Genomic DNA, 27,862 nt, shown 5'->3' with positions numbered 1-27,862 from the left:
AACACCCTAAGTAAACAAACGGAGCCAGTTTCCTTGTCGCGTTCCGTAGAAATCTTGTCAAGAAAGAGCTGGTAGTACAAGTTTAGCCGCAAGGAGAGTTTACAAACGGAACTGAGAGGTTGTTACCAAGTTAAACTGAGAGATTGTCGCAACCTGGGCCACCGTGACACATGACACGACCAACTGTATATTCACAAACCACGAAACAGCGTAAGAGCACTCGTCTTTAGAATCTAGACTACAGCACTGCTCCTCCAACATAGCTACAGAGACCGGCACAAAGCTTCCGCAGAACCCAATTCAGAATGCGAAAATGGGGGCAGAATCCAGAACTCGTTTTAGTTAATTCTACAGTATACTGGGCCCAGGATGAAAGGCATATGTAGCAGGCTAACCAGACTGTACCGCCGTTTCATCCGCCTTTTCTTCACCCTCTGCGCCGTTATCTGAGTTCTCTTTCTCTCCAACAGTGAACCGCCTTTTGTTAGCGCTTAGACCTGATGAGTGCAGCTGCCCTCGCTTCTTGACAAGGCGAGCTGCAGTTTCACGGTCGGCTTTCGCGTCATCGTGGTCGGGCTGTGCAAAGCGTCCAGCAGATCAGTTAGGCAAAGAAGAGCAGCTCACATATGATGGCTAACGATACGGCAATCTCTGCGCAGCACCAAAAATGGAATTACCTTGATTGCTAGTGCCTTGTCAAATGATAGTATTGCTGAATCTGGCTCCCCAAAATTTAACTGTGCTCTACCAAGTGTGACCCAAGCCTGTAAAATCATCAGATGCAGAACATATCATTCATGAAGTCAGGGAACATCAAATGTAAATATTAAATAATGCTTTCTTTGTTCCAGGGACCAAACCAGGGGCAGAAAGCCATAAATAGAATAATTGAGGGAAAACAAGATGACGGCAGACCAACTAACCTCGGGCCATAGCGGATCCAGTTCTGTTGCTCCTGCAAGTATACCCCAACAGATCTTTAACTGGTTTGTTCACAGCAGAAAAACAGGAATGACACAGCTGACTTCCTGGTTTAGCTGGACCTTGCTATTTGCTTAAGGACAATAGACATTATGTGTAACTATATTAGGGGTGTGCTGTATGCATTTATACAGCAGAAGACAAAGTACCATGGCCACCACCACCACCACCAATGCTCACTTTTGGTGGGAAGAGAACATGGGTTGAGTAAATTCTATACAACTGATAATTGGCATTATAGTAATATGATTTCAACGACTGGTATCATCCCAACCATGCTCTTTTCTATAGCAGAGCCCAGAGTAAGATATTAGAGGAAGAGAGCAAGAGCATACTGGTTCCTGCTGTCAGTGCATGCCATGCGTCTCCCACTTCGAGTAAAACCTGAGCTTTCTGTTCATAAAGTACTGCATTATCAGGTGCCAAGGTAAGAGCAGCCTCCCACCTACTAAGTGCTTCATGGTACTTCCCTTCCTAAAAAGATAACAAAGTGAGAATGAATTTTTTGCCTTTCCATTATAATTTAGCAACAGAACATGCCTAGCCTGAACTGCAAACAAAAGCTATTACAGAAACAATTTGGTGTGAAATAAAAAACCGACTCCAATGATTACATATATACACCTCAATTTCCATCCTTGTCAAGTAAGCTGGGCATACAATACATTCAAGAGAATTTGTTACAACTACAAGCATTATGTTTCTCTGCTATTCTTTCGCGAAGAAGAATCCTAGAGGCAAATACAAAAATATATGGACATGACTCATGAGTATTCCTGAGACAGCTTTATTGATTCTGTGCTTCTGCACATTATTTCTAAGTGTTGTTTGGCCATGGAGGCCATGAAAAAATTGACCTCCAAAGGAGTGTGAGATAGGAGTATAGGACCAGCATGTAAACCCACAAAAACATGTCAACCCTTTTATCTGCGGCAATCAAATCAATCTGTAGGGCATTGATCTAACAGAAACTAAGATACCTCGGCTAGCTTGTCTCCTTGATGCTGGAGCGACTCAGCAGTGTCAAGTGGCTTTGCTCCAGGACAGTTTGTGTTTGCCCCTGCAGTTTCCTCCTTTTCGGCCTCTTCGGTGTCACTCTCCACTCCAAATGGTAGGCCTGGTTTAGTTGACACTACCACTGGCTGCCTCTTCGTCTTGGCATTCTTACCCCAGGCTATCTTCATTTTGGAGCTGTTTCAGAGGAGGCATAATCAGGTTTTCTCAAACAGAAAGGCAATGCTGGACTTTTGCATACTCAAGCCACAGAAAAGCACAATGAACCTGGCTGCAATAATTTCAATACTCCCAATCAGAAAGGCGCCTAGCGGTGACATTCGAACCATATAAAAGTCACAGATGCATGAACTTGAAAGACAATTGTAAACAGGATCAAACATAGCGCCTTATCTTTGCCATTGCACAACAAAAGGTTCTTAATTAAAGACCTGAAACATGTTCCATTCCCCCAAAAAATTCCCCAATCATAAAGGCACTTAGCATTGACCCGTGGACCGCGTAAGACACACATACATAACTTCACGTACAGAATGCCTGTCTTCGCTCTTGCAAAACAAGAAGACCTTAAATTGAAGACCTCAACAAGTTTCATTGTGGAGACAGAATCAGGTTTTCTCAACCAGAAATGCAAAGCTGGACTATTGCTGTCTTGCACACTCAAGCCACAGGGAAGCACAATGTAGCTGACTGCAACAGTTCCAATATCCCCAATTAGAACTGCATTTAGCATCGACACGCGAACCATGTAAGACACAGATGCATAACTTGAAACACTGCTGCCAACAAGTAGTAACATAATGCCTGCCTTTGCTCTTGAAAAACAAAACGACCTTAAATTCAAGACCTCAGGATGTTCCACTTTACAAATTTCCCCACTTAGATTAATAACGCAAACTACTGTTATAGGGACAGAAGATTCAAACTGAAGCCAAGCAAATGCATTGGAGCTGATGGGGCACACATTGGAGCTGAATGTTTCTATTTCCTCTCTCGCAGGCATCACTCCAAAGGCAGCGCGCAGCACCTATAAGCAACAAATCATCGAACACGTTGTGAGCGCACGGGCACCACCCCCACCACGCGCATCGCGGACCGATCAGTAGCTACATGACTGAAGCGGCGAATGGTGCAAGGTTGAGGGGCGAAGAACGTGACCAACTGCGGGGAACAAGAATCCGGTGGCGGAGATGAACCTCGCGACTCGCGCCAGGACCCAGGCGCTCGGCTCCCTCGAGTAGCAACCAAAGAAAAGAAAAGCTAACCTTTGCGGTTCCAAGATGAAGTATAATCGACAGGACGGTGCATGGAGTAGTAAAGTTTATCCAGGAACTCACGGATTGGAGTAGCTCCGGAGATCTCCCGAGTTGATCGTTGGATTCTTCCGCTCGAAGCAGCAGGTTCCGCCTGGTCGGTTGGGAGTTGGGACGAGTCAGGATCAGGAGTTGAGGACTCGGGACTCGGCGAAAGCAAACGACCACCGAGGAAAGGCGACCGTCTGGGCTGCGCGGTGTGCTCTAAGATTTATGTACTACGGAGTAGATCTAATTTGTTTTTTTATTACGTAACTCTATTTCCGAAATCCACAATCAAATGCCCATTAAAAAAACCACAACCAAATGGTTGGCCAAATAAAATTGAAAATCAGGTAAGACTTTGAAAATCGAAATATGTATGTTGGGGCATGCCACAAAATTCGGTAGAGCGCCACGTACACAACAGTACAACACAACCAATCCATCTGACAGCCCCTCTCGTCCCAGTTCTTCTAGGCTTCTTCAGGCACAGCTCGTCGTCTTCCCTCGCGGTCCATCAGCCCACGCGGCGGCCCGCCATTGGCCGTGCCAGATTAGACTCCAACCTCGCCGCGCCACACACCCTCCCGTCCCCGGAAGCCCGCGGGCCAGCCACCTCCGGAAGCCCGCGGACCAGCCACGCACCCTCCCATCCCCGAGGCGCTTCCCTCCAAATTTCTAAAACGCACAACGCGCGCGGCGCCATGGCGGAGCGCCTCGCCGCCTCCCTCCTCCCCGCCGCCTCCCCCTCCCCGTCCGCCCGCCGCGCCACGGTCGCGGCCGCGGGGTCCGCCGCCGCGTCCTTCCCTTCCTCGTGCTCCGCCCGCGCGGGGCTGCGCCTCCGCTCCTCCCGCTCGGGGTCGGCCCGCTTCTCCAAGGCGGCTGGGCGCGGCGGCGGAGGCGGCGCGCTGCGGGTGGTCCGGTGCATGGCGGCGTCGGACGCGGCGCAGCTCAAGAGCGCGCGGGAGGACATCAGGGAGCTTCTCAAGACCACGTACTGCCACCCCATCATGGTAAGTGGTAGTAGCGCGTTCCCCCCCTTGCTTGCGCACTGTCAGAAACTCTTCGGTCTTGAGCCTAAACTAGTTTTTCTTTGATTCCACATTACTACAGCGTCGTGGTCAAACTCAAACACATCAGACGATGTAGTTTCGTATCTTCGAAGCTGTTGGTTTATAGTTTATTCCTTGAATTTGTTTCCTACAATGTCCTGAATGTAGATTCACGGACCCAACAGCGTTCTCCATGTTTCAATCGAGCCGTTGTCGCTGCTGCTTGTGGTGTGCAGTGTGGCTGTTGTCCTTGCACAGTGTGGTTATGGTACTTGATCGGAAATGGACATGCCTATAGGCTATAGTAGAGGATATGTTGATCTCAAATAGAAAACTGAGCCTATGTTTCTTCCGTTGTGACAGTGGCGGAGCTAGGATTTTGAAGTTGGGTACGTATTCCCAACATAAAATGTGTAAACACAAAAATATACACAACATAAATTTTAGTGCAAATGATTTACATACGCATAGACATCATATTAATTTAGAAAAATAGTTCAATAATACTACAAATTTTGGACTTGAAATATGAAAATAAAAGAATTCAGCACAGCAGGTCTGGGCCCTTGGGCCTGAGCTCCTAGCTACCCACCTAGCTTGATCTGTTCCTGACATACCTCCTCTTGGCCATCTCTGCGGTGCCACACCGGCTACCGGCCTAGCCCAAGTTTTGGATTTGAGAAGTTAAGGAGATAAAGCCTGAGCGTGACACAGGTAACATGTGAGACTTGAGCGATGCAGAGAGACTGAGACACTAAGGGTGTGTTTGGTTGCATGCAACACATGATGCATGTATGGATGATCTTGGATGGTGTGGTTTAACCAATTTGCTTGTACCATGTAGTTCACTCCTATTAGTAAAATAATATATTAAGTAGGATGACTCCATCTTATTAGTACAAAAGGATCACTATTATTTTGAACCATTACATACATGAACCAAATGATACGAGCAACCAAACATACTCTAAGACAGAGGCGATGGGCTAGATAGTCTGCTGAGGAACTTACAAACAATGGAATTAAGCCTAACACAAACTATATATGTATCCATACTTTATATATACTTGCTCTTTGACAAAATAAGTTGGGTATTCCTAGGAATACCAGGAATACCCCCTAGCTCCGCGCCATGCGTTGTGACCTTCGATGATCAGGGAGCACAGAGAAAATTAGAGCATTCGTGCCAAACAATGCAGTAACTGGAGAAGAATGGGCAAGTCACGTGGGATTTGTACCGAAAAATTGGATGGAGCAACTATGAAATGTGTCGAGGGATGACACTGGCTGATGCTCCCGAATGCTATCTTGCACGATATAAAAATGTCTCTGCTTAAGGAAAATGTGAAACATCTGCAACTAAGGCATGCATGCTGTTGGCACAAGTTTTACTTGCTTTGGTTGCTCTATTGATAGTAAAACAGCAATACAAATGCAGTAACTACAATTTGTTTAGTACATTGGAGGGGCTACACTATTTTTCAATCAATGTGCCTTTGTTCTATGCAGTGACTAGCTTTTCATGGTACTTTGCAAATCAGTGTTACTCTGTGACATTGTGCTTATTTTAAATCGCAATTTACCGAGTTGATTAATGAAAGATGTTACTTATAGTCAAGTGCCAAGTTGTTTAGTCAATACATGGCCATGATTGTACAAGCAAGTTTACCATGGACAAGTAATCATCTTAGGTTGTAATGCTTTGTAATCTGTTCAGGTCCGTCTGGGGTGGCATGATTCTGGTACCTATGACAAGAATATTGAGGAGTGGCCCCAGCGAGGTGGAGCTGATGGAAGCTTGAGATTTGAACCTGAGTTGAATCATGGAGCCAATGCTGGTATTTTCTCTCATCTTCGGAGTCTATGTTTCTTATACTTTCTAGGTGAGTAGTAGCTTACTGATTTGACTTGATTTTTCACAGGTCTGATTAATGCCTTGAAGCTTATCCAACCTATGAAGGACAAATACCCAGGTATCACTTATGCAGATTTGTTCCAGTTGGCGAGTGCTACAGCAATTGAGGTCATAGTCCTTTCTCTGCTTAAGTTATCTCACTTGGCCACTTTGATCAGTCGAGTTTATGAGGTTACATGCATTGTCAATCTCATTATACAGGAAGCTGGTGGCCCAAAAATTCCAATGAAATACGGACGGGTGGATGTCACAGAACCTGAGCAATGTCCACCTGAGGGGAGGCTTCCTGGTCAGTGTTTCCAATGCGTTCTTCATTCTATGCTCTATTGCAATGTCTACTTTTGTGTTTTGTTCAATGCTTGAAATTTTGGTGAGCAGTATTTATCAAGGTTTGACTAACTTGTTCCTGATGCCCATGATCTGCAGATGCTGGCCCACGTGATCCTGCTGAACACCTTAGGGAGGTATTCTATAGAATGGGTCTTGATGACAAGGTGTGGCATGGTTTTGACACTTCACTAAACTTTCTGCCTGTATTTTCCTAAAAATGGGACATGCTGTTGAACTTCCAGAGCATGTGTGCAGGAAATCGTTGCACTGTCTGGAGCACATACACTTGGAAGAGCAAGGCCTGACCGGAGTGGCTGGGGAAAGCCAGAAACAAAATATACTGTATGTTTTGTGGTCTATTTGCTTCAGTTTATATCAGAACACTAGGTTACTTTCCAGTTTATATCAGAACACTAGGTTACTTTCTCAGTTCTGGGCATGCTCAGTTCGTTACAATTCCTGCAGTTTTTTGTCCTTAAGACAAAATAACTGGCTAGGACTTGACAATTTGTCTACTATTTGTGTCCCCTTTATACTAGGCTTAGTGTTGAAACATTATCGAGATGCAAAACGTTACTTGATAGCTAATTTTCTCCATCTCCTGATGCCTCTTTATTGAGAAATGAGAATTCTATTCTCCTTGTATCCAAACTATCTTTTTGCAACCTTACTTTTAACTGGGACGAGTTCTGAATCTGATTAGTTTCAATTAACCAGTACTGAGCTTCTCCTACACTGTGTTTTACAGAAGGATGGGCCTGGTGAACCCGGAGGGCAATCATGGACAGTTGAATGGTTGAAATTTGATAACAGTTACTTCAAGGTGTGCCCCCTTATTGTCATGTTTACAGATCAAATAATTCATTAGAATCTCTGATGATTTACTTTAAGCTGTTAACAACACTTCAGGACATGAAGTTTCTGAGCCAGCTTCCATCGAAAGAGCAGAAGGATCAGGATCTTCTAGTTTTGCCCACTGATGCCGCATTATTTGAGGATCCATCTTTCAAGGTAACCACCTGGGCTCAGTTTGTGACCTACAGAAATCCTACGTGCATTCCCTGACAATCAACGACACATTCAGGTGTACGCAGAAAAGTACGCAGAGGACCAGGAAGCCTTCTTTAAAGACTATGCTGAGGCTCATGCTAAACTGAGTGACCTTGGTGCAAAGTTTGATCCTCCTGAGGTTAATGTCACCATCCTGCCACTTCATTCTTCTCCAACCAGTTGCAACTTTAGTAAACAACAAGCAAATGCAGTAGCACACTTTCTATTCTGTAGGCTTGCAATCTGAATGACAGATTTACCAGTATATCATGTTGAGTCATATGAAAGACATAGATGCATCGCTAACGTAAGATCAGAACTAGTCTGGTGATGGGAGTTTGAGAGACGGGCCAAGTGGCAAGTAAATTGGTCTATCTGGTACCATTTTGATGGAACATGAGTGATTATGGATGCTTAGGGTCAACTTTTCCTTGTTGCTCCAGTTCCTGTAGAAGCTGATAAGTATGTTGGACTGTTGGTTTGTGTCCGACTTCATGTATGTGATGTGATTATCCTGCAGGGATTCTCACTGGACGATGACACAAGCGATGAGCCAGCAGCTGAAAAGAAGGAAGAAGCTGCACCAACACCGGAACCGGCAGCTGCAGCAGCACCTCCGCCACCGGCACCGGAACCAGAGCCAGCAGCAGCACCGGCACTGGAACCAGTAGCAGCAGCAGTAGCAACAGCGACAGCGGACGACAACAATGGCGTGGCGCCACAGCCGGAGCCCTTCGTCGCTGCCAAATATTCTTATGGAAAGGTAAGAAAGCACTTGTCCCCCATCTTTTGCAATCTAGAGGGCAGCTTAACGATAATTTGATGGAGCATGAGTGCATGACGTTGGTGAACTCGCAGACGGAGCTGTCGGATTCGATGAAGCAGAAGATCCGGGCGGAGTACGAGGGGTTCGGAGGCAGCCCGGACAAGCCTCTGCAGTCCAACTACTTCCTCAACATCATGCTCCTCATCGCGGGGCTGGCGTTCCTGACGTCTCTGGTCGGCAACTGATGAGGATGTTACGGTCCTGAAGTTTGCGAGTGTCCATATAGCAAATTCTGTGAACATATATGGAACATATACACGGCGTGCCACCATGTGACTAGCATCAGAGCTACGTACACTGTAAACATTTTTTTTTTTGCGAAATTCGGAAAGAAGACTAGAGAAAAGGAGATGTATAGAAAGTGTTCCAAGAACCATCGACCTAACTATATATGATGTATTTACTATGAAACTGTGAATGGATGGATGTGCACATCTGTAATTTTTTTTAAAAAAAATTGAACATTGGAGTTCTTTACTTCTTCCGCAAACTTTTGTTGATGAGGTGGACATGCAAAGGAAAATCATCTCCATTACAACTCTGTATGCTCCATATAATCTACTACACGACGGCTAATGTGGAGTTTCTTGTGGCATCGGTGAACACGGTTAGTGGGCTGTCTTCTCGTGTTCTCCGTCCGTCCGAAATTATTATTCATTTTAACTTTTTTATACATAGTTTTATATATGTTTTTTTCGTGAATACGCAGGAGAGCTGCGTATCTTTGTATTAAGAAGAAAAAAATTTTGTACATCGCGGGCCTATCCGGGCACACGCACATAAGTTTAGGCATGTTTTAGCTTACATTACACCACTGCAACGACAACACAAATGGCACAGAAAGGCTGAAATCAGAAATGCTGACCTAAAACACCTGATGGTATCGGCCAGCCTATGGCAGCTAGGTGTTTTGCACCAGAGGCGCACCAGAGTTGCCCTTCCTGAAAGATCTCCTGCAGCAGTTGTGAGGCATCCTTTGGTGGTGACCTTGCAAACACCCTTTCATTGCGTTCCTTCCATATTTTCCATGAAACAAGCATAAACGCTGAATCGAAGCCTTTCATTTGCCCGGAATGGACACCGCTTCTCTTGCTGAGCCACCAGTCTAGCAGTCCGACTTCATTTGTCGGGATGGCGTTGTGCAGGTTTAGTACTGCACTGACTCGATGCCACACTTGCATAGAGAATGGGCACCTGGAGAAGAGGTGATCTGCAGTCTCTGATTCCTGGTCACACAAGCCACAACGCGCATGATCTTGCAATCCTCGCCTCTGCCTCCTAGCAGCTGTCCAGAGCCGATTCTTGACAGCTAACCACATGAACACCTTCACTTTCAATGGTGCCCAAGCCTTCCAAATCGGTTCCGCTGCGGCAAACTTGACGGAGGTGCTGTAGAAGAACTTGCATACCGATTTATAGGAGTAAGAACCAGAGATATCCCATTTCCAAGTCACCGAATCTTCGACCCCGGGCGTTAACTGAACCTGCTGTAAGTGATGCCATAAGGTGACGTATTCAGTTAACGCAGTTACTGTTAGGTGTCCGACAATATCATGAATCCATTGCTTTTGGTGCATCCCCTGCGCTACTGTCCGTCGATTCTTGATTCGTGGCCTGATCAAGTTGCACAATTCCGGAGCCAAGGTACACGGCGAGGCCTGACCCATCCAGTTATCGACCCAAAACAACGCTAAGTTGCCATCTCCTACTTGTACCTGAATCGAAGCTTGGAACAGTTTTTTCAGATCATTATCCTATTCGAAGTCGAGCTGCATATGTTTCCATGGACGATCGGGATCCGTTTTCTTCAGCCATAGCCACCTCATTCTCAAGGCTAGCGATGCGATGCGCAAGTCAGGGATGCCCAACCCTCCATAAGCGAGGGGTCTGCAGACATATGGCCAGGCCACCAGGCAATGGCCACCATACGCTGCAGGCTTGCCGGCCCAAAGGAAGCCCCGACGTCTCTTGTCAATTTCCTGCAATACCCATTCTGGAACTTTCAAAGAGATAAAGGTATGGACTGTGATTGAGCTCATTACCGCCTTCACTGTGGTAAGCCTTCCGGCTTTATTCATTAAAGGTGCCTTCCAAGCGGGCATGCTTGCTGAAACCTTGTCAATCAAAGGTTGAAGTGACATTTCTTCAGTTTCGTGACTGATAGAGGCAGCCCCAGATAAAGGATGGGGAAATCTGAGATGGGGATCGGTAGGATAGGCTGAATTCTATCGAGCTGTTCCTGTGAACATGAGATGGGGGTTATCAAGCTCTTGCCCAGGTTAGTATGAAGTCCAGATGCTCGTCCAAAGAACCTGAGCACCTCCTGAATAGTGGTGACATCCTGAACACTTGGTGCTGCGAAGAGAATCACATCGTCAGCATAGATAGAGCATTGGTAATGTATGACATTGTCAGTTGGTGGGGCAAGGACACCATCCTGGGCAGCTTTCTTCAGTAGCCGGTTGAGGACTTCCATGGTGAGAATAAAGAGCATTTTATTGGCGATAGTGGGTCACCCTGTCTTAAACCTCTAGCATTGTGAATTATGGGTCCTGGTCTTCCACTGAGCTGTACCCTCGTAGAAGCTGATGAGATAAGGACTGATATCCAATTCCTCCACCTAAGCCCAAAACCCATGGATTCCAACACTTGCAGCAAGAAGGGTCAGCTTACTGTGTCGAATGCCTTTGTAATATCCAGTTTGATCAGCAAGGAGGGTTTCTTTTTCCTGTGCAAAGTCTAGATATATACTATATCTAGATTATGTATCTAAAAAAGTCAAAACGTATTATAATTTGGGACGGAGGAAGTAACGTTTGTTTCGGCTTTTGCGCGAACCAATAACTTTCGCAAAAATAACCATTACTCTCCTCCGTCACACGCACACAAAAAAAATCTGCCTATGTACCTGTTCGTTTTGTGACAAAGATAAAGAGAGTATTTGTAAGATTGAGCAAATGTCGCGCACTGATCAGTAATGATGAAAACATTGGTTAATTATTAAAGAATTATGATTATTATTTTTTCAAATACCATTTAATAATTCAAGTAAAAATGCGCAGGCACCATTTTAATTTATCCCCTTTTTATTTTCTATCCATTTAATATTTCTCTACCCTTTGCGTCCCTGTTTATTTACATGCTGACGCTGCATTACAATTTTCAGGCGAACGTTATCTAGTTTTCCAAACTGCTGAAGGACATGCTACTCCCAGGCGAAGTATTTTAAACTGTAATTTGTAATGCAATACGTTTCCGCCTTCGAGCCTAGTTCACGTAAAATACCATGCGCCTCCCGCTTCTTCCCCGGTCCCCTCCCCTCGCCGCCGCTGTCGCCGCCATGCCTCCTCGCCGCCGCCGCGTCGTCAGATCACCGCCGCTCCCGCCTTCCCCTCCACAAATCTCCTCTACCCCGCCGCCGGTTGCTCCCCTACGGGGCCCCAAACCCGGAACCCCCGACCACGACGACCCCCCTCCCTCCGCCCGTCGCCGCCTCCTCCCGCTCGCCGCCGCTGCCGTCGAGGCGCAGGAGGAGTGGCACCCACTCCCGCTCTCCGCCGCCGACCTCTCCCTCCCGCTCACGCTCCCCACCGGCCAGACCTTCCTCTGGCGCCGCACCTCCCTCTCCCCGCTCCGCTTCACCGGCGCTGTGGGGCCGCACCTCGTCTCCCTCTCCCACCTCCCCGACGCCGACGGCGGCCGCCTCGCCTTCCTCCTCCACAATGACGGCGGCTGCCCTGCCTCCTCTTCCGTGCCCGCCGCCCGCGCCGCGCTGTGCGACTACCTCAACGCGGCCGTCCCGCTCGCCGACCTCTGGCGCCAGTTCGCCGCCGCCGACGAGCGCTTCGCCGAGGTCGCCGCGCGCCTCGAGGGCGGCGGGGCGCGGGTGCTCAGGCAGGATCCCGTCGAGTGCGTCTTCCAGTTCCTCTGCTCCTCCAACAACAACATCAAGCGGATCGAGAAGATGGCGTGGACGCTGGCGGGATACGGGGAGCGGCTCGGCGAGGTTGGTGGGTTCGTTTTCCACCGGTTCCCCACGATCGAGCAGCTCGCGCGCGTGTCGGAGCAGGAGCTTCGGGAGGCCGGGTTTGGGTACAGGTTAGCTCTTGGTGCCTTGCAACTGTCGTTCTGCATGTTTGATTCAGCACAGCTCGTCAAATATATTTTAGCCTCATCTGCTTTACACGATCAAATTGTGGGCAGCTCAAACATTTTCTTCGGCTGTTGTTTATACTAGTAGCTGCTAATTCATCTGCAGCATAGCATTGGGAAATGAGGATTTGTACTGAAGCTTTAGTTGAGAAATGAAATTATTGAATGTACTTATGTACAGTGGGCTGGTTATTGAGCTAATCAGGCAATGAGGATTTGTATGGGGGAAATGATAACGTTTAAGATATTTGCACTATTGATTTGAAAATGTGTGAAAACTCTTTTTTTTTGTTTTTGTAGATTTGTAGTATTCTTAGATTTGTCCTTTGGGAAACATCTTTTATCAGGCAGGAAAATTTTTATTGTTGTACCAATTCTAACTGTCTGTATGAATCATAAATCAGTAATTACTCATGAGTATCTTTTGTGCGCACAGGGTAGTATACTGATTTGGGCAATTCTCTGTGTGTGTTTTTCATGACAAATGAGCAGGGCAAAGTACATTGTTGGCACTACTAAAGAACTGCAGGCCAAACCTGGTGGAGGTGAAAAATGGCTTGCTTCATTGCGTGAGAAGGAACTTCCAGAGGTGATTGAAGCTCTTTGCACTCTGCCAGGTGTTGGTCCAAAGGTTGCTGCGTGCATTGCTCTGTTCTCCCTTGATCAAAATCATGCTATTCCTGTCGATACACATGTCTGGAAGGTATACTATATCTTACTTTTATGTTAGTGCTTAATAGTAGCTTCTACATCTGTTGTTCCATTTGGGCATGTCATTGCTGGTTCATTGTAAAAAGCATTTGTGAGGGCATAGCATATTTGAGTTATAATCATCATTATCTGTTAGACCAAAAGGTTAATGCTTTACACAGATGGACTTTTGACCATTTGGACATGGTAACCCTCGTTTGACATGCAAGTGTTCCTTCTGCATTCACAAATGATTCTACTTCGGTAACTGTTGCAATGATCTGCGGTGTAAAAATTAAATAAAAAATCTCAAACTTGAGGATGCTGCCTGAAGAAGGAAGATTTGCTTCACATAATTTATATGACTCAGAGTCTATTTTATGGGAGTGTTAAACCCTGATTATATGGATTCAATGCAGGTTGCTACACAGTATCTGTTGCCGGAGCTAGCTGGGAAGAGCCTGACCCCGAAACTTAGCATTGTCGTCGCCGATGCATTTGTAACTAGATTTGGAAGCTATGCTGGCTGGGCACAAAATGTGCTCTTCATCGGCCAGCTACCTGCTCAAAAAGTTGTGATAGCCAAAGTTACCACTGACGGTGGCACCACAAAATCTACCAAAAGGAAGCGTGCGGGAAACCGAAACCAGGAAAATTGAGAACATGTAACCATGGGAGAGCATGGAAACCAGTGATAGCAAGGTTTGCCATTTCTTCTGTGTTGTTCTCGTTCAGTAGCCAGTAACTACGATGTTATTTGGTCACGACAAACGATCTTCTGCTGAACATGGAGGTACTGAGCAGCTGCTTCATTGGCATATTGGGTTTCTCAAAATCCCGCTGAAAAATGGAAATCCAGATATCTAGATGGGCAACTCTCGGAACTTGATGACAATCGGCAACTATCTGTCCTGTGGCCCTGCTGCTGTAGGGATCCATCCATGAGAAGGTATTTTAGAATCCTGATTACACTAACATATTAGCCGTCAGCTTCTGACGTAGGAACGCCTGACTCATTGATGATCCTGATGTTGTATCATTGTCAATCTTAATTTTTATGTGGGCATTGTGTCGCTTGGACGGCGTGATTGGCCTGCCTGTGCATCTTCCATGGAAATGTTAAATGGAAGGCCGCATTTTTATGTAATTGTATTATTGTCCAAACAGCGACGAAAAAATCAATTTGATCACCATTCTTCTGTAATGTTTGAGCCCACCTGTGACCTGTCCTGTGGCATCCCTTTATGAGCGTTTGGGCATTTGAAGTTTCAGTCGTGAATGCCATGGATTTTCTCGGATGTTTGATACTAATTAGGAGTATTTAATATAGTCTAATTACAAAACTAATTACACAGATGGAGTCTAATTCGTGAGACGAATCTATTAAGCCTAATTAGTCCATGATTTGACAATGTGATGCTACAGTAACCATTTGCTAATAATGGATTAATTAGCCTTAATAGATTTGTCTCGCGAATTAGCCTAGGGGTTTTGCAATTAGTTTTATAATTAGCTCATGTTTAATCCTCCTAATTAACATCCGAACATCCAATGTGACACGTGCTAAAGTTTAGCACACGGTATCCAAACACCCCTAGCTCGCGGCCGGTTTACAAACATGTACCCAGCAGGCCAGCACCCTATATTAACGGGTAATTTTACACAAATATTCCTTTCAAAAAGTTTTACACAAATTTTATTGTCTTGGACTTGGATTTACACACACTCTTTCTTCTTCGAAACCGGCACCGATTCCGATTGCTTGCATCGCCAGCGAAGTCAAGACGGCGTCGCAAGTCGCCACGAGGCTTACGCTTGCGCCAACGGGTTCTCCAGCCTCTCCCGTCGTGGGCCCCGCGTGTCATAGGCTCGATAGCCCCGCAAGCGGATCCCTCCCCCGCAAGGCCGCGGAACGGAGCTGCCGCCGGCGCCATGGCGGGCGGCGGCCTCGCGGCGGCGTCGGAGCTCGCCGTCGTCTTCCTCTTCCGGCCCCTCCTCGCCGTCGCCTTCGTCCTCACCCTCATCCTCTTCAGTACGCCGCCGCTCCCCTTCCCACCCCCCTTTCTTTGCCTTTGTTGGCTAGTCGCTAGAGTTCCCCCCAACCCTGATCCGCTCGTCTCCCCAGGCTGGTACGTGGCGTGGAGGACGGTGCTGGTTCACGTGCCGCTGGTGCAGGAGATCGCCGGCCTGCGCCCGAAGAAGGCCGCTAAACCCAAGCCGGCTAATCGCGGCCGCTTCGCCAGGTTCTACCAGTCCCAGGCTGAGGCCGCCCAAAGGTGAAATCTTTTACCCCCGCACGACCGCACAAGTGTCCTCCTTTTGCTCATCTGGATGCGCAGGTGCTGATTTCTGTGGGAATCGACTGACCAGCCTTTGTTCAATTGGACCCATATTGAGTGCTTCAGTGTTGTAGAGTGCTGTCGCTGCTGAATTTTTGAAACAGTTTTGTGCAGTAGGTTGTAGCTGGGCCTCGTGTCTGCATGTCCAGCCGTTACCTGATCTATTTAGACGTACTATGTTGATGATCATAAGGGCGTGGGTGCAAATATAGTTAAATTGTAGTTGGCTGGAGCTATCTGTTTCTTACTTGACTCAACTTTATGCGCAGTTTGGTACAATGCCTAAAGGTTTTCTTCACCTGGTGAAACTGACCATAAGGAATGTTACCTGCATTCTTGTGTTTTCGTGTTTACCCTTTGGATGCCTACTGCAAATTCAGTTGTCTCTTTTCATGTCTGCAATTGGTGCTAAAGTAAAACTGTTTGTTGCAATTCAGAGAAAGCCTAGAAATGCAAATTTCAGTCCATACAAATCGATATATTGGCACTTGCTCATTTTATTGATTGGAGCCCTGGCTATGCCCATGTCAGAATTGTACTTGCTCCTTAAGAAAACCCAAGTGTTTTTTACACCTCACATTCTGAATAACTGCAGTCTATTGTTTCTCGGTCTCAGAAACTGTATTTTGCTATTGAATTACTTATGCATAGTTGGTTAGGGATGGGAGAGAAATAAAGGAATTATCACCGTCGGGATCTATGTTGTTTATATATTCCCTCTAGTCATTAGTACATGACGTTTTGGACAACCAAGACAAATTAAAACTAGTTCATTTTGTTTGTCCAAAGCATCATATATCAATGACTGGAGGTAATAGTAACAAACAAACTGTGACCAAAGTAGTTTATGAAGCCTTTCAAGTGTCTTTAAAGATGGATATCTGTAAACTCTTATGATGTAGTATTTTATTCATCTTTATCTCCTTACTCAAAGTGTTCATATTTTACCTTGACCTGCAACACCAATAACTGCAAGAAAAGTACCTGTCTCCCCCCTTTTTTTAGCACACTATTTCATTTGCACCTTAATATCATGTCAGTAATCGGCAAGTACATAGAACCTAAGAATGGCAGACTGACAACAGATGGTACCAAATTTGGTACTGCTAGGTTACTGATAGCTGTTTGTAGTTGTCTGCTATGGCAACATTTGGTACCATTGTCATGTACCAGTGGTTGAAAGCCTCTCCAACTTGGCCAGGAATGGTTTCATGCATTCTAGAACCTTTTGGTTATTCTGATGGACGTTTTTTGTTCCATCCAATAACTTTACAATGTATCGTGCTTACTAGCAAATTTTATCTGGAATTTGGTCAATGTAGATAACAATAACAGTGATGTATTTTGGGTGCTCAGAAAACACTTGTTATTCAGATTGCTGCTTCACTTTCAGATATACCCCAATGTTTCAGTCATAACGTGCTTACCCACAGAAGTTTCACTATGATTGTGAATACAAGCTATATTAGCTTCAGGCACATAGATTATTACGAAACAATGACCGTACTCTTTCATTTTTACCCACACGTCTCTAACCTGTTGTTTGTTATCTGTTCACAGGAACAGCAAATCAGAAGGGACATCTTAAGGGAAAACCTTTACGCTTGGCAATAAGTACCTGCTGAAGACTATGCATATGAATTCCTTGGATCCCATTAGAACGCAGTACTGCAGATGATGGCAGATTTTTAGGAGAGAATGGATATCTGCATCTGATGGAAGCTTCCTCTTGCTTGGCAACTGTCTATACATCAAGATTTCACAACAAAAATTACAAAACTGCATCAAATGTATATTGCATGAGCTTGTAAAGTTGAGGACGTTGTACATATACCTGTACAAGAATAAAGAGAACTGCTCGTCCTTTGGAATATCAATGTACCTTCTCTTGTGCAAAGTTTTTCTTTGTTAAGTTCAGCTCTCATCATTGGCTCATGATGGCATTTCTAAAGATCAAAACTGCTTTACATGATGCCAATCTGTTGGGATGATGCACTCATTCTTTTCCGCTTTGCTGAACAATGATCATCCATTCAAGCAACCAATCATTTGGTGGCTGATTCCCTCTGGGAAGGATGAGGATCTGGACTCACCTGGCAAGAGAGAGGCCATACATTTCTTGAGAACCAAGACCAAACCACCTGCTCAAAAGCCGCTTCCTTTGCAACAAAGCAGGTTTGCCCCCTGATCGTAATCCATATTTATTCAAAACAACTGAACTTGTGTTCATCCTTAAACAGAACGAGTAGTCGCAATTACGCAACAGAATAGTTTGGCAGAAGCAAAGGCACATCTGATCCTCTTTTTCCCTCTGTGTTCTCCTTTCTCTCCAAAGGCTGAAAAGAGTGATGCAAAACGCCTCCAGATTAAGAAATGCAAGAGTGGAATGGTGGCTGATTCGACCTCATGGAACTGTGGAAGGGAGCCGGCAGTGCTTTGCTCCCCTCCAGCGGCACAAAGTGAGGTGGCCACTCTTACAGCAGGATCTCCCCCCCGATCACCTCCAATCTTACCGAAAAGCGCGACGACGGTGACCGCCTCGCGGGTCGCGTCGCCGTCGTTGAAAACCAGCTCGACGCCGTTTTCAGGGGGCCCTGGAGGAAAATGCTGGGTGTGGATGCCATGATTAGGGGCTTGGAGCATCATTGTACCTTCTCAAACTTGCAGATTCCAAGCTAATCATCATGCATCAGTGGTGACGGTGGTGGATTCGGCTGCTCTAGATTTCGGTAAGATTTCCTGGGCTTGTTCATGCCCAAAGCAAAAGCGATGGAAAGCAAAGGTAGTTGAGTTGTGAGCGACCTATCATGCAAAAAGGGCCAGAAAAAAGGGCACAGTTCAAGGTGCGGAGCCAATCTTTTGTTAGAATGTTCCATGTAGGCTATAAAGGAAAGGTCATTTGTGACTTGTGAGAATGCACATGACGCTGCACTGACTTGTTTGCTAACATACCCCTAATAAATTCATAAATATTCCTAAAAGGGCATCCTTCACCTATCTATGCTACCTAGTCTTCAACTATATGGGAGGATCGATAAAATCGTAAAATGGTAGTCACACAAGTCCAAATACTCAACACTGTTTGCCATTGCAAGCTTGTCATATCAGGTCATTGTATACTTTGGGCATCTTGGAATGGAGATGTGAAATTGTTGGTTGTATTTTTTCTTGTACAAGAATGCCAACCACGTCTTGTTCGGTGGTTCCATGTCTCCAACAATTCAATGGACACAATGCTTGAAATGCCGTGTGTAGTGTTGGTTGGGTATTTGATTTTTTTTTCACGCCTTTGAGTGCGAGGTTGTGTTTGGGTCAGGATGGGTCAATACACCATGTGCCTGTATCTTTCTAGAGTCATCTTTTGGGACTCAAATTTTGCTCTGGTTGCGGTCATACCACCTTTAACACTATCCGTGTCTCTCTGTTTCAGGTAGTAGAACCGTTGAAAATACACCTATCGACGCTTTCTACTGTGATGTTTATTCAATTCATTGCCCTTTTCCAGCCAGACAAAGAGATGGGATAAGATGGCCCGGCAACTGCCTGCCGATCTCGTTTGGAGCTGAAATTGGCAGGACATTGCGCGGCCAGTAGGAAAGCGATGATGCATGGGGATGACAAAGAGATGAGTGAGCATCTAACCCGGCAACAGCTCAGCTTCCTGAAAAGAATTGGTCGTACAGTGCTGAATGTGGACAATGCCGTTTTTTCTCTGTTTTTTTTTTCTGAGATTTTCCAGCTTGACATTATACATGTACCATGCACCACTAATAAATCCAGCCAAAATTTACTCCATGTCTAAATGAAGGTGATTCAGAGAAATCAAACCCCCAGGTTTGTTTCGTGAGTCTCATCTTTTTTTTTAAAAAAAAAGGAAGTAGGGCAGACCGGCAGAGTAGTGGTGATGCCCCGGGACCAACCGCTACGTACCAAGAGAATGCTGATTGTAAGCAAAGACGGTTAAAGAAGCTGGGGTCAGTAAGGATATAGCTGACATTTGGCAGCCAAAAGGAAAGAAGATTCATAAAACCATATGCATCATTGCAGCTATAATTTTTTTGGGACCAATTGTGTTCAGCCCTGAATATGAAGGTTTGTCAGAATGGCTTCCATGCAGGCAAAAGAAGCAAGAGGCGTCATTATTATCTACTCCAAAAATTTAAATGGTGTCATGGAAAAGAAACATACGAGAAAATGAGAAGGAAAATTTTGCAGGTGATGACTTCATTTAGTTTTTTTTTTGGAAATTGCTCTTGCAGGCTAGAGCATTGCCTTTTGGAACTGGACAAACACACCACTTCCGCTAGCCATCTTTTCCAAAAAAAATAGCACTCTTTTAAGATACAAAGCACGCCTAGTAGTTTGGACATTTTTACCCCCAACCTCCTATATGCATACCTAGCCATGTGACGGTGACTTGTATGCTACCTTGCTTCCTCGACCCCCCCCTCCCCCCCTTGTTGAATTGGTGGTCTTTTTAGTCAGGCTATGTACGATGTTTTTTGGTCTCACCTGTTTGAAGAATGCATTTGTTTTGAAAGGAAGGTGGGAAGGGTAAATTTGTCCAAGTGCCAGAGGAGCTAGCCCAAGAGCTATATATTCTGGCAAGATGGCTAGTGGGAACCGGCACACGTAATTTTCAGGGGAAAGAAAGATAAGGAAGATTTCTATCTTTTCGTGCAAAAGTTTGGCTACACGTAGGATTTAGGTTGCATGACATTTGGAACATAAAACAAGTGGGCCGAACTCATGACTCGAGATGTAAGGCAGTGATTAAGAGATAAGTATTCATTGAATATTACTATAATACTTGATAACTTTCACTACTTGGATCTCTACTAGAGCCAATATAGACCAGCACATTGGAAGGAAAATATTAGGTTTGATTCAGGATAACATAAAAAAAGTGAAGCGGTCACATACTCACATGGCATAAATTAAAATGAAATCAATAGAGCAGTGGAAGAAAAACAAGCACGACTAGATTTTAATTGTGAAAAATAAAAAGTAATCCTAAGAGTTAACAATGATGAGTTGGCCCTAAGAAAGAACTTTTTGCATTACTTTCACTTGGAAAGATCGAAATAGGAAAGTATATATACTTGGAGGCAGCATAATTGGCGTCTGAAAGTGTGCAGAAGCCTCGTTTCTTTTTTTTCATTTTTTAAATCTGGCAATGAGATTTGCATGGAGGACCAACATGCGTTCCTCCGAGTCCAAGCATCGCATTCTCCTAGAACCCACGAACACCAAGCTCATTAAATTAAACAAAACATGGGATTACCGTGTGCCTGTCCATTCTTCATTGTCAAAAGTTTTCATGAGAGTACAAAACAAGTTTAAGACTTCAAGTATTCCTAGTTAATAAATATTTGAGCAAAAGATTTATGACTATTTATTCGAAACTTAGCTTGATGGTTTCTCAAAAAAAAAACAACACAGCTACAGTTGTAATAGCCTATTTGTCCAGAATTCTTGTATGACACTCTGTTTGAAATTCAATTTTAGTATGTGCTATCGTTGCTCATTTATTCTCAAGATGCTTCTAACTAGTATTTACTATCGTTCATCCATGCGTAAAATGGTTTTATTGTGTTGTCCAACAAAAAAGATGCTAGTGCAAGTGCCAGATAACCATTAGTCGTCACTTGAAAAAGAAAACACTGGAGTATTCCAACAAGATATTAAGATGCATCAATTGCCGGAGGAAAAGCAGAGCTTTGGGCCAAGTGAGAATCCAAAAAGGAGATCTACATAGTGGTCCGAAGATATGGATTTGATGCAATGCACAATGCATCCCCTTCCCTTCCCTTCCCTAGGAGTGCAGTGCCCCGGGAATTAGGATTCATTTTGAGCAGGCAGCTGGAGCACAAAAGGAGCAACTTGTATCCGATTCATGGTCATCTCCCTCACATGAATGCATGATTCCAAGGCCCCCAACGGGTGTCACGACGAAATGAGGTTTTGAGATGTGAGATCAGTATATCCTAGCTTGATGAAGGTCACATGGTGAGAGCCATTCCAAGGTCTCTCGGAACAAGCAATGCGAAGAGATGATTAGTCTCGGAACATGGTGGGAGGGAGGGAGAAATTAACCACCACCGTCGTCGTCGTCGTTGAGTGGCACGGTTCAACAACGCCATCCATCATGGGGTTGAATTGGAATGGGTAGATGCAGATAAAGTAAAAAAGCGAGGCGAGATGAGACGGAGCGAAATGAACGTAAAGCTAATAATGTGGGCACGCCATGTAATCATTTGGACATCACACATATCAAATGGAGTGTCCCTTCAAGCCAAGGGGGTCCTCTAAAATCATCACAAATTCACATGAGGGAGCGAGCCAGCAGCCAATGGTCTTCAATTTCTTTGCCTACCAGCACTATCTGTATACCTAGCACCATCACAATCACCTCACAAAGATTCAGAGATCTTGGTCCAGGTTTCTCCAAAACAAAAGCAACAAGTACGTCTCAAATGCATAGTCATCTTAGTTGTATTTGTAGTACACTAGCTAGCTAGTATATTCACATGAACAATGTGATCTTTAATACACTTCCAACTCCCACCAAGTTCCCTTTTAAGATGGAAAGCTCAACAGGAGAAAAGGAGATTAAACAAGAATAAAACAATCTAGCTCTCACTTTATGGAGCAATTAAATTAGCAAGCACAAGTAATATATACTAGCTTAATTAATGAAGGGATTAGAGAGATGGACCAGGAGATGATGATAAACTAAGAGCATTCTTACAAACCAATGCAAGTGAGAAAAGGAGTAAGGAATGCCCATCTTTTTTGCAAGAACAGAAGGAAAGAAAAAGAGAGAAAAGGAAGGAGGAGAAAAGGAGGCATCATGTATCGCTTGTACGATCGAGTTCGGCGATGTCTTTCTTCACCCACTAAAGAAACATTCTATGTAACCACATACCATCACACTATTGATCAACAGGATAACGTACATGTATAGAATATTTTGAGTAGGAGTAGGTAGGAATTATTCTGCACGAATAGATTATCAGCAACAAGTACACTGGGAAATGAGGCGGTTGCTGCTTAATTTGCTAGTACACATGTACTAGTATTTCTACTTGCATTGTCGTAAGCTAGGGGGTGTAGGCCGGATGATACAGTGGTGATGCACCGGAGTGATTGGAAAGGCAGAAGGGTCAGGACCAGAGCCCATGGCTCACCCCCACTGCAGTGTGCGTGGCACTGTAGTGGCCATTTTGGAGAGGAAAGATTCGGGGCCAAGTCATTAGTCAAATTTGGGTAGGATTCTCCCTCGTCATCGCTCTAAATTACTAGTCTCACTTGTAATCCATGCAATTGGGCACGGTGGAACTGTACTATTTATAGTGAAATTTCCAAAAGCTATTAGGAAATTTGTCCACCAAGTCAAAAGTAGCAACAAGAAAATTAAATACGGAGACGACGTACAATGAGGTTTTCGCTTCTCAGAAAGTAAGGGTGATGCTCCTCTTATAGGTAGACCGATGGTCATTTTTTCCCCAAACTTCCCGGCCTCAGCAAAGCCTCTAAGGCCATTCTCAATAGCACTTTCATGGATAATAAATGAGCTACAATGTAGGTAATTTTGATGACATGGCACATTATTTATGAGGTGATAGAAAAAAATGGTTTCATTGGGATAAAACCTTGTGTACACTGTTTTCAAAATCTTTGTATCTTGCATGTAGCCTTGAGACAACAAAAGATGAAACTATGCATTGTGTGAGCTATTTCATCTATGAACTAAATGCATTCTTGCATACGTGTCACTCTAACATAAATACGAAACCTTGTATCGAGAATGGCTAAGCAAGGAACGACATCCGCAGAAACCGTTAATACCAACCGGACATCGGGCTACTATAGAGTCCAATTGCATTCCTAGAGTCTTGGTGGAGTTAAACCACACACTTGATTTCAAAATCATTACAAACAAAAGTAGTTACGTGTAGAACGAAAACAAAAAGGTTGTCATGCAAGGTCAACAGGAAATGACCCTGCCGGTGCCGTCACTGCACAAAGTAGAAGACCCCTTCGGATCGGGGCACCATTCCGCACCCTTAAAAATTTGACACCGGCGTATTCTATTCTACGACTATCTCATGTCGCGAGAAAAGGTGCAGGGGGAAAAAGGAGAAAGAGAATTGAAGGGCTAGCGCCTGCCGGCCGGCCGGTGGATGCATGGATCGGATCACCTGTGTTGTGTAGGCAACCGACGAACTGACTCCACCCCTTCCTCTCCTCCTCTCATGAGGCCATCATAGCTCGCACTAGTAGCCACAAGCCACTGTTACAGCACCTCGCCGGTGGCGGCAAACCGTCCCCCGTGACCCCGTTCCGTTCCGTTGGCCCCTATATAACACGCGCAACGCAGAGATTGCCCTCCAAATCCAGACGCCTAGCCAGCCATCTCCATCCTACACCCCAACAGCAACCATGGCTTGAGAGAGAGGAGTAGCTCGCAGCCCCGTCGCTGTCACCGCCTGGCTTCTTACTCTCGCGCGATCGAGTAAGAACAAGGTCACCGTCGCTCCAGTCCAGGCCACCGGTCCGTCCATCCACACGGTTGCGCCGTCGCGCTCGCGCCATTACCTATCACAGCACAGCTAGCCCGCCCTGTCGTCGTCCACTCCATCCTCCTGCTCCGGAGCTAGCTAGCTACAGCTAATCGCAGCAAGGAAGCGAGAGGGCGGTGGCCATGAGCGTCAAGCAGCCGCCGTCCTCGTCGACGGCGGCCGCCTTCTACGCGACGCTGGCGCGGGGGCTGGACGACCTGGACCGCTCGCTGGCGTCGTCGGCGTTCCTGTCGCTGCCGTCGCTCCGGGCCGCGCTGGCGCTGCTCCGCGCCGCGCACGCCGGGCTGGCCCGACTCGTCGCGTCGCTCCACCTCCCGGGCGGCGCGGCCTGGCTGGACGAGTACATGGACGAGGCGTCCCGGCTCTGCGACGCCTGCCGCGCGCTCCGCCTCGGCGCCGCCGCCGTCGAGGGGTACGCCGGCGGCGCCGCCCAGCTCGCCTCGCTACTCATGCAGGCGCCCTCCAGCCCCCACCTCTCGCGCCAGGTAATTTCTTGCTTGCTCGGTCGATCACCTCTTCTTGCTATTCTATCCCGACTCCCGAGGAAGCAAGAAGAAGCTCATCACAGCCAAAAATCCAACTCCACCAGGTGGCGCGGGCGATCAGCGTGTGCAGGAGGGAAGCCATGGCGCTCAAGGAGGAGAACCGTGCGGTGGTGGAGGCGCGCGCGGAGGCGCTCGCGCTCCGCCTCAGCGAGGGCGTCCCCGCCGACGCCAAGCTCGGCGGCTTCAACGGCTTCCGCGGCGTGCTCTGCGCCACCAGGATGCTCGCCTCCTTCCTCCTCACGCTCCTCTCCTGGGGCGTGCTCCACTACTGGCCCGACCCCGGCGCTGGCGCCGCCGCCGTCTCCGGGGACTGCGCCGCCTACTTCGGCCCGGCGTTCGCGTCGGCGCTTTCCCGCGCGCAGCAGCGCGCCGCGGCGGAGGCCGGCCGGTCCGCGGCCGCGGCGGGCGGCGGCGGTGCCGGGGTGATGATGCACGAGTTCCGGCGCGCGCGCGCGGCCGTGGAGGAGGCGAAGGAAGCCGTGGAGCGCGGCGGCGACGTGGCGGCGGCCGCGGCGGAGGTGGGCCTGCGCGCGGGCGCGCTCCGGGGCGCGTGCGAGGACGTGCTGGCGCTGATCGACGACCTGTTCGACGAGGTGGTGGAGGCGAGGAAGAAGCTGCTGGACCTCTGCAGCGGCGGCAACTGAGTGGCCGGTCACCAGTACGGGAAACGCCGCCATGGCCTCGTCAGCTTCTTCGTCGAGTGTCTCTTGTTGCTTCTTCTCTGCAGTAGCCATGACAGTCCTTGGGCATGTCTCATCATAAATGCACTAGCACGTACAAGTGAATGCAAAAAAGAAAAAAAAGAGAGTTTAAAACAGTAGCGTTCTTCTATGTGGTAGCCAACAGATAATCCTAGCTAGGTTTGTGATGAAGTGATTAAGGTTAACTAACTTTGTCAGGTTGACACTCCATGAAATGCTAAAAAAACTGTTGACCTGTGGCGTGCAACGTGCATGACGACAAGATCACAAATTGACAGGTGGCCCGAGCCAAAGGATGTTTCATCTAGTACAGTAGTCCCCCTCACTGTCCTCCTTTTACAGATAGAAGGCAAGCACAAACATGCAAAGTCAAATATCTAGAAGGCAAGCACAAACATGCAAAGTCAAATATCTATGTGCCGTTTCAAATTATAGGTCGTTTTGATTTTTCTAAATTTATAAATTTTGTTATGTATTTAGACTTTACGATATCTATGTGCGTATCAAAACTACGAACCTTAGAAATCGGAGGAAACCAAAGCCACTGCGAGCTTTTCAACGGCTACTTCGCTCTAGCTAGAGGAACTGAGAAGGAGATGTCTCCATGTTTGGGGCAGTTTGATTCGAATTCCATACTAGAACAAGGAGATGTTGTAGTACGACAGAATCAGAAGTGAAAGAGCGTGTGAGCAGTGAGCAGTGGCTCAGTGGCTGCGATGAAAGGTTGCCACTGCTGGAAGCTTTTGCCTGGTTTATCCAGTTGTTGACCCGGGAGCCAGGACGCCACTGCAGGGGTAGTGCAGTAGAGTACTCTGCTCGGGGTAGGAACTGAGCAGCAGCAGTACAGTGCAGTGCAGTATCATCACAGGAGGCAAAGCTGCCATGGAAGATCTCTTCTCTCCCATCCATCCATCGTCCATCACAAGGCCCATGGCCTGATTCTGACTGACACATCTGCCTGACAGAGCTGAGTACTGCTGCATGTGATTTCCCTCTGGTCAGTACCAAGTTGACCCCCAAGAGACGAGAGGAAGGGATGGCCAGTGCCCAGTGGCCTGGCTGCCTGGCAGGTGTAAAGTGTAAAGGCACTGTGGTACTGGTACACTATACCAGTGACCACAAAGTGGACAAAAATGCAAGAAACTCTCCTACTCTGTTGACCATGTGACTAATGTAACTATGTAAGGGCGTGGCCAGAGCTGAACTGGAGCTTATGCAGTTATGCTTATCTTGGTTCAGGTTCAGGCAAGGATGCAGAGGCTGAGGAGCTGATGCTGCAGTTCAGTGAAGGACAGGTGGGCATGGGCATGGCCATCCATCCAGGGTTGTCTGGTTAGTTTCAGCCTTCAAGGACCTCACGCAATTCGATTCAGGCAGGGCATCGAGGCAGCTTATGAGCCTGAACCATGGAGACGATGACAAGTGAAGCACAGAGAGATGCTGCACGGGGAGTTTCTGATAGCTCCTGCAAAACGAAAAAAATTGTTGTGACCAGATCAACATGTGATGAGATTGCATGATTGATCGACGGGGTCACTCACCAGTCAGTGAGCAATCGGCACGAGTGTTCAGACGTGGCGATCAGTGATGGAGACTAGTCGTTGTTGGACCAGAGAGCTTAAAAATGCATTGCTATACATGCGCCCAGCTTGCTCAGACCAATTCAAGAGGATCGAGAGGGGTAGCTAGCAAGTAACAACACGGCGTCTCTTTTTATTCAGTTTCAAGACAAAACCTTGTTTGCAGCGCGAGAATCTTCCTGGATTGGAATCCTTGTTCGAATCGAACTGCGTTTTATGAAGTTTTAGTGTGAGTACTGAGTAGCTGTTACCTCAGAGCGGCGGTTGATGAGCAAGAAGAGGTTGGTCAGGCATTTTCAGGCTGCTCAATTTGGTTTGCTGATGTCGCAGCTGGAATTCGCTTGCAGGGAAAATAACCAATTTCCTATGGGCATGCAGACAAGATTTTGGTACCTGATAGTCAACAATGGCAATGCATATTGATTACTGACGCTAACCTTTCAGTGGCGATTACAGGATGCATGCAATACGCAACAGCACAGCTGCAACTGACAGTTCAGGCATGTGTCCCAAGTGACAAATAGGGATACATGGCACGAATCAATACTTATGCAGGGTTTCAGTCAGATAGCGACACGACGAATGCATCTAGAAAGGCACCCAGAAATTCAGACGAGCAGTTCCTGAAATAGTAAAACACCAGCACGACACATGCTGCATTTGTTTCATTGTTTGTACACAATAAACAGCTTGGAACGTTAATGCTGCTTGAGCGTGTCACAGGGTTGATGCATGGCCGTGAATTTTCTTCTCCCTTCCAACAATGCAATAGAATGATGATGACATGATGAATTTGAGGACCCGCAA

At 46.5% G+C, this 27,862-nt stretch overlaps 5 protein-coding genes across 5 annotated transcripts; 4 read left to right on the top strand and 1 right to left on the bottom strand.

Moving 5' to 3' along the window:
• Positions 1–11: 11 nt before the first annotated feature.
• LOC117859944 (uncharacterized) lies at positions 12–3,506 on the bottom strand. Its single transcript, XM_034743145.2, has 6 exons — positions 3,333–3,506; positions 1,962–2,172; positions 1,317–1,455; positions 924–955; positions 678–764; positions 12–576 (listed from the first exon to the last, which is right to left on the bottom strand). Exons 2-6 carry the CDS (start codon positions 2,163–2,165, stop codon positions 391–393), a joined length of 648 nt encoding a protein of 215 aa, XP_034599036.1. The 5' UTR covers positions 2,166–2,172; positions 3,333–3,506; the 3' UTR covers positions 12–390.
• Positions 3,507–3,979: 473 nt separating this feature from the next.
• On the top strand, positions 3,980–8,940 carry LOC117859935 (probable L-ascorbate peroxidase 8, chloroplastic). Its single transcript, XM_034743133.2, has 11 exons — positions 3,980–4,303; positions 6,060–6,180; positions 6,265–6,365; positions 6,459–6,546; positions 6,684–6,751; positions 6,843–6,929; positions 7,336–7,410; positions 7,497–7,598; positions 7,672–7,776; positions 8,158–8,400; positions 8,496–8,940. Exons 1-11 carry the CDS (start codon positions 3,995–3,997, stop codon positions 8,646–8,648), a joined length of 1,452 nt encoding a protein of 483 aa, XP_034599024.1. The 5' UTR covers positions 3,980–3,994; the 3' UTR covers positions 8,649–8,940.
• A 2,784-nt stretch (positions 8,941–11,724) lies between these two features.
• Positions 11,725–14,509, top strand: LOC117850649 (N-glycosylase/DNA lyase OGG1). Its single transcript, XM_034732539.1, has 3 exons — positions 11,725–12,561; positions 13,108–13,318; positions 13,725–14,509. Exons 1-3 carry the CDS (start codon positions 11,750–11,752, stop codon positions 13,962–13,964), a joined length of 1,263 nt encoding a protein of 420 aa, XP_034588430.1. The 5' UTR covers positions 11,725–11,749; the 3' UTR covers positions 13,965–14,509.
• Positions 14,510–15,065: 556 nt separating this feature from the next.
• On the top strand, positions 15,066–17,541 carry LOC117864769 (uncharacterized). The gene is made up of 3 exons (XM_034748893.2): positions 15,066–15,337; positions 15,431–15,581; positions 17,205–17,541. Exons 1-3 carry the CDS (start codon positions 15,238–15,240, stop codon positions 17,230–17,232), a joined length of 279 nt encoding a protein of 92 aa, XP_034604784.1. The 5' UTR covers positions 15,066–15,237; the 3' UTR covers positions 17,233–17,541.
• Positions 17,542–23,774: 6,233 nt separating this feature from the next.
• Positions 23,775–25,722, top strand: LOC117844968 (uncharacterized). Its single transcript, XM_034725836.2, has 2 exons — positions 23,775–24,714; positions 24,819–25,722. The coding sequence occupies exons 1-2, from the start codon at positions 24,352–24,354 to the stop codon at positions 25,416–25,418; spliced, it is 963 nt and encodes a 320-aa protein (XP_034581727.1). The 5' UTR covers positions 23,775–24,351; the 3' UTR covers positions 25,419–25,722.
• Positions 25,723–27,862: the final 2,140 nt, after the last annotated feature.

This window comes from Setaria viridis, chromosome 1 (genome assembly GCF_005286985.2).
Source record: "Setaria viridis chromosome 1, Setaria_viridis_v4.0, whole genome shotgun sequence".
Lineage (NCBI taxonomy): Eukaryota > Viridiplantae > Streptophyta > Magnoliopsida > Poales > Poaceae > Setaria > Setaria viridis.
The sequence above is the reverse complement of the archived record's forward strand: the minus strand, read 5'-3'. Positions and strand labels throughout refer to the sequence as shown.